The sequence below is a fragment of the Tachysurus fulvidraco genome, chromosome 6, assembly GCF_022655615.1.
Source record: "Tachysurus fulvidraco isolate hzauxx_2018 chromosome 6, HZAU_PFXX_2.0, whole genome shotgun sequence".
NCBI lineage: Eukaryota > Metazoa > Chordata > Actinopteri > Siluriformes > Bagridae > Tachysurus > Tachysurus fulvidraco.
The window spans coordinates 21,167,654-21,181,262 of NC_062523.1; the positions used below are offsets into that span (position 1 = coordinate 21,167,654).

Here is a 13,609-nt window from a genome sequence, read left to right on the forward strand (position 1 = left end):
GGATGGCTACCGCACCCTCTTAAAGGGGCAGTACCAGTATAAAGAAACACTCAGAAAACCTAGTATTAAAACATATACACATTAAAAACTTAAAAAAATCCAGAAATTTTGCTTTTATGCGGCTTTGTGTGTCTAAAAAACTGATTTAGTATTACTGTTTTATGTCCACTATACATATTACATACAGGTATATTAGCTATTAATGCATCAAATTTCACCCAAGAACTTCACTGTGACAATAAAGGTGACTTGACTTGACTTGACAAATTCATTTATCCAAAACAAAGACACATTCTGTTGAATCTTTATCCACCTTTTCATGAATTTATTTATAAATCTTTGCTCTGAACATATTACCAAAAAAATCTAGATCCTTTTTATAGTGTTGTTCTATTTTGCACATATGCACAGATAAAAAAAATAAAAAATCTTATCATTTAACAGACCAGATTTAAGTAAGAATGTACTGTAATTCAATAAAACTATGAAAGTTAAAAACATGTCTATGGTCATCATATTGCTTCATTAATGCTTATACTGTATTATTTAACATTACTAGCTCTAGTTCTAGTTCAAGCTCTAGTTGTAGCCATCACCACATCAATATTTCTATGTTCAGATTTACTACAACAATATTGTTAAAAAACCGTGTGTAACCTTTCCATATAGTCCACAGCTGTCAAAGATTTAAATGTACTTAAGAATTCATATCTATCTATCTATCTATCTATCTATCTATCTATCTATCTATCTATCTATCTATCTATCTATCTATCTATCTATCTATCTATCTATCTGTTTGTTTAGCATTTTCTTATTTTCTTTATGTTAATCTTATCAGAGTTGCATAAAGTGCAACTCTGATAAGATTAACGACCTTATAATGACCTTAAATAAAAATGACCTTATTTAAGACAATACTAGTGCATTACTACTATTTTATAAGGCAGATTTTTCAGGATCTTAACTCTCATATAACAGTATGGACACAGGGGCGGTTCTAGACCTTTAGGGTGGCTTCAGCCCCCTGTCTGTGATCTCAGCCACCCTAAAACTATAAGTATAATTTTTACTTTCAAAAATAAACAATAAAAATGACGTTAAAATGCAGGACATGTCGTCGATGGGAAAATCATTTATCATTATTTATCAGTTTGATCCAAGAGCGATTTTTTTTACTTTCCTTTTACGCGCGTGCGTCGTAGTCTTTCAAAAGTGCTTGATCAGCTATCTGCCTTATTTGAACGGAGAAGCACAGGCACGCGCAGCGTGCACGCGCAGTCAGAGCTGGAGGCATTTATCTATAACGTTAATCCGCGGAAAGCCACAAAGACGGCAACCAAAAGCAGTGAAATTTCACTATTCTTATTACCAGAGTTGATAGCACAAACAAAATATTAATGCAAATAATCCATTCAATAAAAAAATAAAATAACATTAAATAAAAATAACATTTATTGATTTAAATTAAAGACCAATTGGTCTTTTTGTCTTGTGAATACTTTTTTTTATTAATGACTACATTCACTGGACACACTGTTTGTAGAGAATGCACACATACATGAACTGATTTGATTCAAGACTGGCATCATTACATCATGTATAAAATTTTGGTGTCCACTTTTGCCATTTTAATTATAACATAACATAACTACTGTGTAGTCATATAATAATATATAATATAAAACTCTTCTTGTTTTAAATTCTCACTGAGGGCTAAAACCCCCTAAAGATGAAATCCTAGAACCACCCTTGTATGGACACATTAAAGTCTTCTCAGTAAAAATGTGACTTTTCAAATTTTTTTGCTTTAGTCACTGTCGTGCTGCTGTTTCTGTAACAGCACTAAGTGGCATATTTTCAGCCCACAGAGATTTCTTCTGTTTTTTTGAAGCAGTTTTTATCTTTTTAAGTTTAATCCCCAGAATTAGGACGATCACAAACAGGAAGAAAAGCAGAACAATGAGGATGTACAGTGGTACTCCAGAAGACCATCCTGGATCATATATAGATGCTAGAAAACATTTAAGATATATGAGCATATTCAGTATATAAAAACAGATTATAAAAGATATTAGAATGTTTAAAGTTTACAAATTACCTTTAACAGGGACACTGACAGAAAGTTCTCCTGATTTGTCTTCAGCCACCTTCTTCCAGGTGTTAGCAGCTGTCTGTAGCCATTCTATAACCTGACACTGGTACTGGCCATTATCAGCGGGATCAACATTGGGTACAGTGAGTGTGTAGCGAGTGGTACTGGGCCGGTCATATACCAGAGTTCTGTCAAGGATCGTGCTGTGTAGAGTTCCATCTCGTCTTGCAGTGAAAATAATCAGAGACTGGTTGTCTCTCTGCCTCCTGGACCAGATCACTTCTAACACAGACTTCTCGCTAGAACGTGAGCTGATCTCACACTCCACCATGAAGCTGGTCTGAATATCAGTAACGTTGAGAAAGCGACTGGATTTGTGTACATGCAGCTTGCTCTCTGATGAATGAAAGTCAAATATTGCCCCTTATTTATCATATTTCCACTCACTTTCTACAGATATTATTACATATAAAAGCAGAAGGAAAGAACTTACCTATAGAATGTACAGTGACATTGGAAAACCCGGATTTGTCACTCACTTTCCTTTCCCATTTGCTTTTGCAATCATATTCATACTGATCTACTTCACAATAATAACTTCCACTGTCAGACAGGATAGAATTCAAGATGGAAAGATGAAAGACGCTAAAAGTGGGTCTGGAGAAATAAAGTCTATGTTGAAGATCTGGATCAGATACTTGGAACATAAGACGCCCATCATGGCTGTAGGTAAGTAGCTTAATTATGGAGGAACTCTGATCTTGTTGGAAGAACCAGCTCAGAGAGTAACGAAATGTGTGGTCAAGTACACCAGGCCCCAGTGAGCAGCTGAGTTTCACCTGTTCGCCTTCTGTGGCCTTCAGCTGAACATTAGATTTATCCATGCTAAAATCACTTTCTGAAGAATCAATGATAAAAGATTAACAGATGTCAATGCAAAGGATTTACAAAAAAGCCTACACAAATAATAAATAGCCACTCTGAACTGAACCAGGGAAGGTACCAGAGATCAATTAAACATCAATCCATCATCTATTTCTGCTGTTAATGCTAGGCAGTCCAGGACATCGTACACTTCACATACACACTGGTACTGGTACTGTTTTCTGTAAGAGTCATTTCATCAGATGTCCTTTAACATTGCTAAAAATGTGGCAGCTTGAAAAGATGCAGGTTTTGGCAACATATTTAACAGCAGAAGCCCATGCTGGCAATCACAAACTTGGCATAGCAAGTGGAAAATGACCATGACTATGAAAAGGATGTAAATTTAGGCAAGTTAAAAAAGAGAGAGAAGAGCTGTCAAAATGATAAATATTGAAATCAATATTTTAATTATACTATATTAAATTATATTCTAAATGAACAAGTTTAAATATGTCAATAAACAAGGTTTACAAAAAAGGAATCCTTAAGCAGTTAATGTATCTTATTCTTCTAATTACATAATCATTATCATAAATCAATTGTGTAATATGTGTACTCATTTTAATACAATTTCAGTATGAACATGTGAATTAACTTTATACCTTTGGCTAAAAATAGCACCAGGAATTTTTTTTTTTGCCAGCGACTGGACAAGCCATACATATTTTATGACATTTTATGGAAAACAAATCAACATTTAAAAAAGTCATGTAGCTCTCACTAGCTAAAAGTATTTTTGTCATGTAGTGATGCTGTAGGTAAATCCATTATACACTACATTTTAATTACAGCAATTATGTTTTTACATATTTAAAACACACTACATTGATGGTTTTTTTTTTATTTATAAAAACTTATTCAGCTACAACTGTGTTCTTGAAGGTTTACTTCTAACTTTTTATTTTTGACAAAAGTACACATATAAGTGGCAATAATATGCCTTTAGATCACAGGATTTGCACTGAAATGATGTTGTAATGCACCATAACACAAAAAATATGCACTTTTAGAAAATTCCTATAATTTTGTTAGGCGCTACAGGGACAGTTACAGGCCAACAGAAGGTGTTAGCAGGCATTTCTTCATAGCTGGCTTTCCATTTGTTATTCCCCATGAGTTGTATTTTGCACTTCCTATTTTCCTGCCTTCCCGCTATGTCACCTGTTCCTCAATTACCCTAATGTTTTTCCTTATATATACCTGTAACAGCCCTTTTGTATTTGTCTTTGTCAGTCATTGTTTTGTGTTTGCATGTTAGCGGATGATGGGTATTCAGGTTCCCTTGTTATGTTTTGTTATTAAAGTTGCATTTGTCCCCTGTTTGGTCTAAGTCTAATTGTGTTTTTTTATGTTCATTTAAGGCTGCACGTTGGTGATGATTCTCTGCATGTGGGTCATCGTGATTACCGCAAAGATCCGGGTACAATCCCTACTCCAGGTGGTGTCACGGAGAACATAACAAATTTATTATAGAGTTGAATAAATTCTACAGATTTACCATGACCATTGGTGAGATTTGCCAACTGACCAGCATATAAATGTATTTGGTTGAGTTTTCTATTGTATTGATCTGTGGTAGCATACGGCTTTGTAGTCTGTAGTGTAATCAAGTAAAAGTCCAGTAGGCAACATACCTTTTTCAAACACAACTAGTTCCACAGCGACAGATTTTGTGTCAAGACCATACCAGATGCCATCGGGATCTTGAATCCATTCCTGTACAGAACAGCGGTAGTGTCCGCTGTCTGTTGCCTTCACCTGTTGTATCCTCAGTTGGAAGGTCTTTCTATCAGTCCTTATTATGCTGATCCTTTCATCTGTTTCCAGAGTGACCACACCTTCTGGTTCCATTTTCAGCAATGTCTGGGTGCCACGTGTCCATGTTACCTCAAAACGAGAAGAATCAGAAGTTGCTGTGGACACCAAGCAATTAATCACTCCATCACTATTGGCTTGGATTTTCAGAGGAGACCCAAGGCTGGTGGAGACAGACAGCTTGCTATCTAAAATGCAAGCAAAAAAAGAACAGAATTTGATTTAGTTTATGTTATAAATCTTAAATTTTCTTGCAAACCAAAGTTTACAAGAGTAAACTCTGGTCCTTGAATTCCCCCTGCCCTGCATATGTTAGTGCTTTATGACAACTTTAATTCAGGAAGAGCTTTTAGCTGATTATATAAATCGAGTGTGTTAGAAAAAGAAAAGCACTAAAATTTGCAAAACAGGGGTCTCCAGGACTAGGGTTTGGAACCTGTGCTTTAGGACCCACTAGTGTCCTGAGTTGTGTGTACTCTTACCAGGTCTGTGTACAGTGATGGCCAGTAAATTAGACAGTTTCTTGGTCTTCTGAATATTTTTGTCATATGCATCAATCTGGCACCTGTACCGTCCCTCTTGTCGCTTACTTGCTCTCAACACCTTGAGAATAAAATCTGTGCCCGATTCTCGCACTTGCGTTTCTACCTGATAGTCCTGCTGCTGTCCTCCACAGGATATGCTTCCAGTATGATCCATACATATAACGTTTTTTTGAGCTGTTGAATTCTGTAGTTCAAACATCCAACTCACAGCTAAGGAAATTTTAGGTGCTTTTACCGAGCAAATCATTTTTATTGTAGAGTTCTCAGTTACAGATGTGTCACGACTTTTCAATACCACTTTTACAAGTGATTCTGTAAAAGGAAAGAAAAAGAAGTGAAAGATTAAAACAATGATCTATGTTTAAGTGACAAAGTTGGCAATATTGAATAAAGTGGTTTGTTATCCAACACACTAAATTAAAGATATTTATTAAACATTTTCTTAATCAAAGGAGAATCAAATATGTGAATTATATTGTCAGTGAATTTGCCCCAACAATTACAGAAAACTTTACATCCTTGTTTCTATATTGCACTAACTGCTCATATTATTATACAAACTGTCTATTTGCATTGCCAATGTAAACACTCGATAAGAGAAAGAGAAATGGCATTGATAATAAAGAACCTTGAACCTTGTTAACCCATTTTCTCCCTCCTATGCAAAACTAATTCATAAACAAGAATTTGACTTACCAATAGAATTAACTGAAATCTGGCTTAGCTGTGAATGGCTGTTCACTTTCTTCAGGTTGCCATTGCTCTCTATACTCCACTCAGACACAGTGCACATATATTCACCTCTGTCAGAAAGAAGAGCTCCACTTAACTCCAAAATGAAATCTGCAACATTAGGCCGAAATGTACGTACACCCCTGTGCTGATACTGAGCCCCTACATCTCCCATCACCCCCTCACGACTCAGGGTTATAACATCACTGAAAGAGCTGCCTGAGGATTTTTTGTGCTGCCATGACACAGACAGCAGGCCTTTGGTTCCAGAGACACTGCAGATGATTTGTAGTGTTTCCCCTTCAGTCACAGGAACCAGCTGCTTTGTCATGACCACAGCCAAACTACTCTCTAGAATCAAAATACAGGAGATTTACAGATTATTTGATGTACAATATATTTGCATAGGAACATATGGATTCTCTTATATAGGTATGTAGTATATAGAAAAATGTGATCCTTATGGTTTTTGCATTAGTTGTAAATAAATAGTTATCCAATTTGCATTGGTTCTTCATAAACTGATTTAATTCATCACTACTCAATATCGCTATTGAGTATTGATGAAAACCTAGGTCTTTAGAAAAGCTTTTGTATCCTTTTCCAGCATCTGTCTTCTAAAGCCCTGTGAAAGTTAATGGGATTGAGGCGTGGTTCATAGTAACCAGATTTTTTGTGTCTTTACTCGAAGGGCATATCTCCTGTACAATCCTCACTTCACACAACTATTGTGCTGCAATTAGCTTTTGACAAAGTTGGTGCTTCACTTACTTGTGAATGATTACTCAATATGCTCAAGAAAGACCTGAAAACTACTACAGTATGTGATTTAGATGACCAGGTGTACTTTATGCAAAACCCTGGTAATTCCAAAGTGTTCACAATATTTTTCTTACAATACTTTGTAATTCTTTCTGTGTACTTATTTAGGTTTGTTGTTTGTAATATTCATAAAAAATCAGTACATCCAGTTTTATGTTAGAATAATAATAAACAGTGTCTGACCTTTGGTTCTGATGTGTACAGTTTCATTATGTGATAGCTGGCTTTTTCTTTCGAACGGCCCAGTCCCTAGCTTCTCTACTTGTTCAGCTTTACACTGATAGATGCCTTGATCTTCTACCCTGACTGGTTGGATAGTAAGAATGAAGATTGTATTTTTCTTCTTCACAGTTCTCAGTTCACCATCTTTCTCTCTTTTCATGTAGGCATCATCTACAGTCTGCACACCATTGTGATCAATTTGAGCTACAATCATGTTGTTTCTCAGCCAAGTCATGGAGAACAAATATCCAGGTAGATTCTGAGCCTCTAATCTGCAGTGGATCTCCATCATGTCTCCTTCCTCAAGGGCCCCATTTAGAACCTGAATTTGAGTAACAAATGATCCCTCTTCATGAGCTGGAAAATATAGAAAGAATAGCCAAATAAAATCCCAATTTCTGATTTGCCATTTTACAGGATCATAGTTAGCATAATACAAGCACAGTAAAAGTACCACACAGTGTCAAGTTCACCCACACAGTGAAAATATCCAGTTCATATATTTTACCTAGAGTTTTGACCTCTATGTTTGAGCCTGTGGAATTCCTGTAGCAAATCCTCATCCAAGAGCGATCTGGGTCCTGGATCCACTCGTCAGCCTGGCAGTAGATCTCACCACTGTCAGACTGCTGTACCTGAGTTATCTTGAGTCTGTAAGTGGTGTCTTCTATCTTCTCCATAGTTATGAACCCAGAATTATATCTGTGCTCATACTCTGCTCCAGGCCTTACAGTTAAATCTCGATCCAAACTGATGATGGGTCGAGTGTCAGTGCTACCACGCAGATACCAGGTAACAGACAGATGAGTGTGTTGAAAGGTCTGACTGGAGACATGGCATTCAAGCTGAATGGATTCACCTACAAAGACGCTAAGAGATGCAGGTCCAGAGTATGATGCCACCAGAGTATCCTCAATCACTGTGGGACGTTAGAATTAATCGCACTTGGTTATACATATTATCTGACTAGTGTCGCACTAGGACAGAACACATGAGTCTTAACATGTTGTTTACACATGCAGAGAAAATATAAGACCATGAAACAATATCAGACACATTATCATTCATAACATTTACCCAAAAATGATCAAATTACAAATCACATGGAAGATTGAAAAGAGAACAATAAAGCTAGTTACCATTCACTGTTGTTTTTGCGTTGTAGGTTCCGAAATACACCCCATCTCTATTTGGAGTGTAACATTCATATTCTCCAGAATCGTCTGCTTCCAGAGACTTAATGTTGAAAATAACTGAAGTCTCTGACTGCCTTTCAATCATAATATTTTTCTCCCGCACTCTTTTAGAGTACATTGCATAAGCATAAGATTGGTCAAAAGTGCTAATAATTTGGATTTGAACCTCTGGCTTCTTTGACTGAAAGATTGAAAAAGCAAAATCTTGAGTTCTTGAATGTTTAAGGCCACTAACATGACAGGAGATAGACATTGGAAATCCTTTCACACGGAACAATGGACCCTCCTGCATCTCTACCAAATGCTGGCCGGCACAAACATCTGTATGAGAAAAACAAGCATTGTCTTATAAATTGTTCTGACTAAAACTATATTTAATTGTTTGAAATGAGTTATGTTTTTTTTTAAAGAATAGTTTTGTGTTCAGCTTTGGCCAGTTTGTATCCTCACCATCTGAACCTTGGCTGGAATTTGGAATTATTTCATATAGAAATTTTTGAATCCAAAATTATGTGGCTTTCTGAGAGCATGACTGTTCATGTCACCTGACCAGTTAATACATATTATGTTCTTTCACACTCGCTTACAGTGATTTCATGAATCACGGCTCAATCTTTTTAACTTAGTAACTAGCAGAATACTAACAATACCAACATATTGCTACAATTAACACTCATTAACTTAATTTTCTTTATACAAAGAGATGCAAATGTTTAGACCTGAGTGTCTAGGGAGATGTAAAACCTTATACAGAATACTTTCTTTTTTAATCACATACATTTTTATAAGTACAGGTTATCATTTTTATATAGAGACTCACTCAAATAACTGAATGTATAAAATTCCTGTGATTGAATGAGCCGGCATATGAGCTTTCATTTTGCATACACGTATAAAATCTTACTAACTGTTGTGTAAAGGTTAGCAATATAGACCAAAAACAGAGAAGCAGAAGAACTTTTTAGATAATGAGTAAGAGGTAGTGGTAGAGAAAAAGGAAGAGTTGAATAATTCTTAAATAGACAAACACATTTAAATTCAGTTCAGTTAACAATAGGTGACAATTGCATGCATATAATGCATATAAAATATTTTTAGATTTTAAATATCTTTGTAAAATATAAATGAAAGTTCTTTTGTTCATATATCTAATACAACGTTGTCCAATGTTTTTATTTTTTGTATTTTCAATTATAATAATTTATTAATTTATAATTGTTTATTGTAACTGCAACTATCATTCAATTACCTTTAATTTTGTGTGTACGCTGTTAAGAAATATATCTGTACAGCATGTGAATGCAGAGCAAAGTAGACCATGCATCTTAACTGAGTAAAAAACTCTGCAAGTTCACCTTTTCAGTCCATTATATTTGAACTAAACAGTTTTTTTTTTTTGCATTTTTCCCAAAATTTTCAAGTGTATTTGAACTATTCCTTGTTCTCTTTTTACATAAACATTGGTAACATTAGTTTGTTATAGATATGATCTCACCGGTCTGAAAGAGTCCTCCGAGGCTCATCATCAGGAGGAGGCGCCACAGCTGAGGCTGAAGAAAAACCATCTTAAACTGCACAAATTCAGGTTTTCAACCTAAGACTAATGTGTAGAATGTGCTCATAGTTTATCTAAACGAGTCCGACTGAAATCCTGAAATCTGTAGGCCAACAGGAAACGAGATAAGACGTGGGTTTTCTGTCATCTTATGAACAAATTATTAAAGATTAAAAATTATTAAAGAAAAAAAAAATTCAAATCCAGTGTGTAGTATCAAAACATTAAGTTTTATAGGAGACAGAACATTGAAAAATAAGCTACACCCATTTCATTGTGGTTGTATTCATCTGACTTGAGTTTAGAGTTTATTGTCATTCGGCCTTTCTACTTTATTTTTCTTTCCGTAATTCCACTTTAATCTTTTGCTTCACACCCTTAATGCAGAATATAAAAGCTCTTTTAAATTCACAGGTTTACAGATGGAGATGAATCTTTAAACAGTTATTAAGAAAATAAAAGCAGAAATTGGCAGCTACAACTTTAGCCATTGGTTGCAGCTCACAGAATAACTTGGAGCAACTTTTATACCAATTGATTTGTCAATATCACCATCTAGTGGTTCTTCACAGTGTGATAACAATGCATCAGGTCAGTGAGAACACTGAGATCAGGATCTGGAAACATAATTCACCACAAAGATCTCAGTCAGTTCAGATACGAGGCGTCTGCATGTCTGCAACTATTTAATCTAAGCAACAGGATCTCTTTTGGTAAAATAACACTGCCTAAAGCTGCACTACACATCTAAAAATACAGACGAATGTATTTTTACTCTACTGAATGCAAAGAACAGTATCTGCTTTTTTAAAACCATGCTAAAATTAGCCAAAATACATCTCGAGCATTCTCATTACTTTGCCAGTGCACAGAGAAGGATGATAGAAACAGAAATCTAAAACGTACTGATGCTCATTAGTGAGCCTTCCCACAAACAACATATGATTTTATATTCGTGGACTCAAGCTGTGTAAATTCTAAACCAAAAAAGATGCTGCATTACTATTGTATATACAGAGGTAAACAGAGACAGGGTGAAGAAAGAAGAGGACATTACAACAGTAACCTGCAGAACGCTTAGTTATAACCTTAGAGAACTAGTTATGAGCAATCAAATGTTCTCAATTTTTTAAAACTCTGAGTGAAACAGATAAATGAGAAGTGAGATGCCACACTGAGATTAACACTGTTGCACGCTGCTCACCCAAGTACAGATGGAGTGTTCAGGAACAAGCCACATGATTTACTCACATCAAACATTGTGGGGAATCACACCCTCTGTTTAGTAAGAGTGAAAGCTTTTCTCATGATTCAGGAAACAGATGTTTACTGTAAAAGAAATATTTGACAATATCACAGATAATCACCAAGTTGTTTACGAGTTGATTAGACTTTATATTCTAAATGTACATGACTTCTCATTTAAACTGAGTTTGAGTAAGAAGTATAAATAATGTTGAATCTGCCATTTAAATGAAACTAGGAAAAGCGAGTCTTAATAGTAATTAAAGTGTCTACATTTGTGTACGTTTCAAGATGTAACTGGTTTAGGTTGGTACAAATGTACAGGAACAAAAAGTTATATACCCGAGACTATAAAAGACACACCCCACCCTCTGGACACACACATGCACACAGACACATAAACACAATACAGTATAAGACTCACTATATGTTTCTTGCGAAGATAGTATCCATTCTAATCATCGGAGTGAAAATAAACATGACTTGCAAGGTACATGGCAAAAATCGAAAGGAAAAAAATGACCGCGATCTTAGCTCACATTTCAGGTTAGGTGAGTTTTTTTTATGATTCACCTCTCGTGCTAAATCATGCATGTGTGAGTTCATATATATGATCTTCGTAACATATTCGGCTATGAAACGACACAACATCTATATAATTTGTCTAAAAGCAAAAGAATACCAGACCAAATTTACATCTTTATAGGAACCCAAGGGAAAACAAGAGAACATTAAACAAATATAGGAGATACTCCTATATTAGGGTACAGAGAGTCTGAATGGACATTGTACAATTGTATAGGCTGAATGTAGCAGCAGCAAGAGGGCTGTTTATATCTGTCATGGTGGTAACCCTGGGACACATTAGTACATACCGGTTGTGAGAGAAGTTGTCAATCTGAAGAAAGAGACCTTTCAACAAATGCTAACAGAAGACTCTCCTGATTCAGTTGAGCGGTCTAGGAGAGCCAGAAGTTCTTCAGTAGTAGAGGGAAAACGTGGGCATGTAAGGACAAGATTATGGTTAAAAACAATCAAGTTTTTACCTGCTTTGTGACTCAGGATGAAGAGACATTCAGCAAGTGCAGGATGTGTTGAAATCTACCAGTATAACTGAATGGTGAAAGGAAAAATGTGATTCAGTGGACATATGCAATCCTTTCAGAGGAAGTGCTTGGAACGTCTGGTGCTTTGAATGGATCTCTGAGGATACTAGATGAAATTCTGTGGGAGATCATGAACCCAGTTGACAATGTGCGCACTTAAAGTTTGGACTGGACTGTCAAATGGTAGTAATTTTTTCTTTTTTTTGGGTTAAGGTCTCTATTTATTGGAATACAGTAAATATATATATATATGCTAGCAATAAATTCCCACAGTTCCCACAGCAAATGTGTTTAAATGTGAATTTGTAATGCAAGTAAACTTTTTTATGGACTCATTTTAATGTTAAGTTTATGAGTTTGTTTATATTATGGTTTGTAAAGCATACATGTTTCCTATAACAACTCTACATAGAAAAAGAGATTAAACAAAATGGACAAAGGCGGCTATATACAGACAACAGCAATACCTGCTAATTTATGCAATCAGGTCATGTTGCAGCAGCATAATATCAAGTAGTACATGATAAGTGTTTCAGTTAATGTTCAAATCAAAAACAAGATAGGGTTTAAAAAAAAAACCTCTGTGGCTTTAACCATAGCATAAACGTCGGTGACAAACATGCTGGTTTGATGCCATTTGATGCAACCCTGCCATTTTCAGAAACTGTTGATCTCCTCTAAATGATGTAAAAAAAAAAAATAAATAAAAAAAAAAATACTGCAATCTGAAACCCCTTGTTCATGATGGAGATCAGATAGGAATGACCTGGCTGGTCTGATCTGACAGGAAGGATACTTTCTTGAGTATCTAGGATAGTTTGGTTACTCTAATTACATCCAATCCAAAGCCCTAGATCATGCAATCCTGCCATTTTATCCAAGAAAGCACAGGATCCTGCTGCTTGACCACCATAGAACAGTTGGTATATATGAAGTAGAATGTAGTAAAATGGAAGAAGTTTCCTAAACCAAAAATGTCTCACATAAATGAAATGTTTTTAAAATATAAAACAACAAAACATTTATTAAAATCAAACAAATGTAGGTGCTGAGGAGAGAGAGAAAAAGTAAAAAAAAAAAAAACACCACACACACACACACACATCAATCCACCTTGTGGTTATCAAAAACCTTTATTATGTTATAAATTTGAGGAGTTATTTCCTTTTCCATGTACTAATCAGTGTTCAAAAAACCATTTAAACAAAAAGACAGGAAAGCACAAAACTGCACTCAGTCAAGCATCAATTTGAAATTTAAAAAACTCCCCCGAATACTACTTCAAACAGCAATAAAACAACACTCCTAAAAGTGATTTAAAAAGTCCCACCATGCAGCAATATAGTGCA

At 35.4% G+C, this 13,609-nt stretch overlaps 1 protein-coding gene across 1 annotated transcript; it reads right to left on the bottom strand.

Moving 5' to 3' along the window:
- Positions 1 to 1,634: 1,634 nt before the first annotated feature.
- On the bottom strand, positions 1,635 to 11,682 carry LOC113648021 (immunoglobulin superfamily member 3-like). Its single transcript, XM_047814718.1, has 12 exons — positions 11,579 to 11,682; positions 11,161 to 11,238; positions 9,850 to 10,012; positions 8,298 to 8,675; positions 7,667 to 8,077; positions 7,120 to 7,515; positions 6,079 to 6,465; positions 5,320 to 5,694; positions 4,657 to 5,025; positions 2,589 to 2,993; positions 2,102 to 2,491; positions 1,635 to 2,014 (listed from the first exon to the last, which is right to left on the bottom strand). The coding sequence occupies exons 3-12, from the start codon at positions 9,917 to 9,919 to the stop codon at positions 1,815 to 1,817; spliced, it is 3,381 nt and encodes a 1,126-aa protein (XP_047670674.1). The 5' UTR covers positions 9,920 to 10,012; positions 11,161 to 11,238; positions 11,579 to 11,682; the 3' UTR covers positions 1,635 to 1,814.
- Positions 11,683 to 13,609: the final 1,927 nt, after the last annotated feature.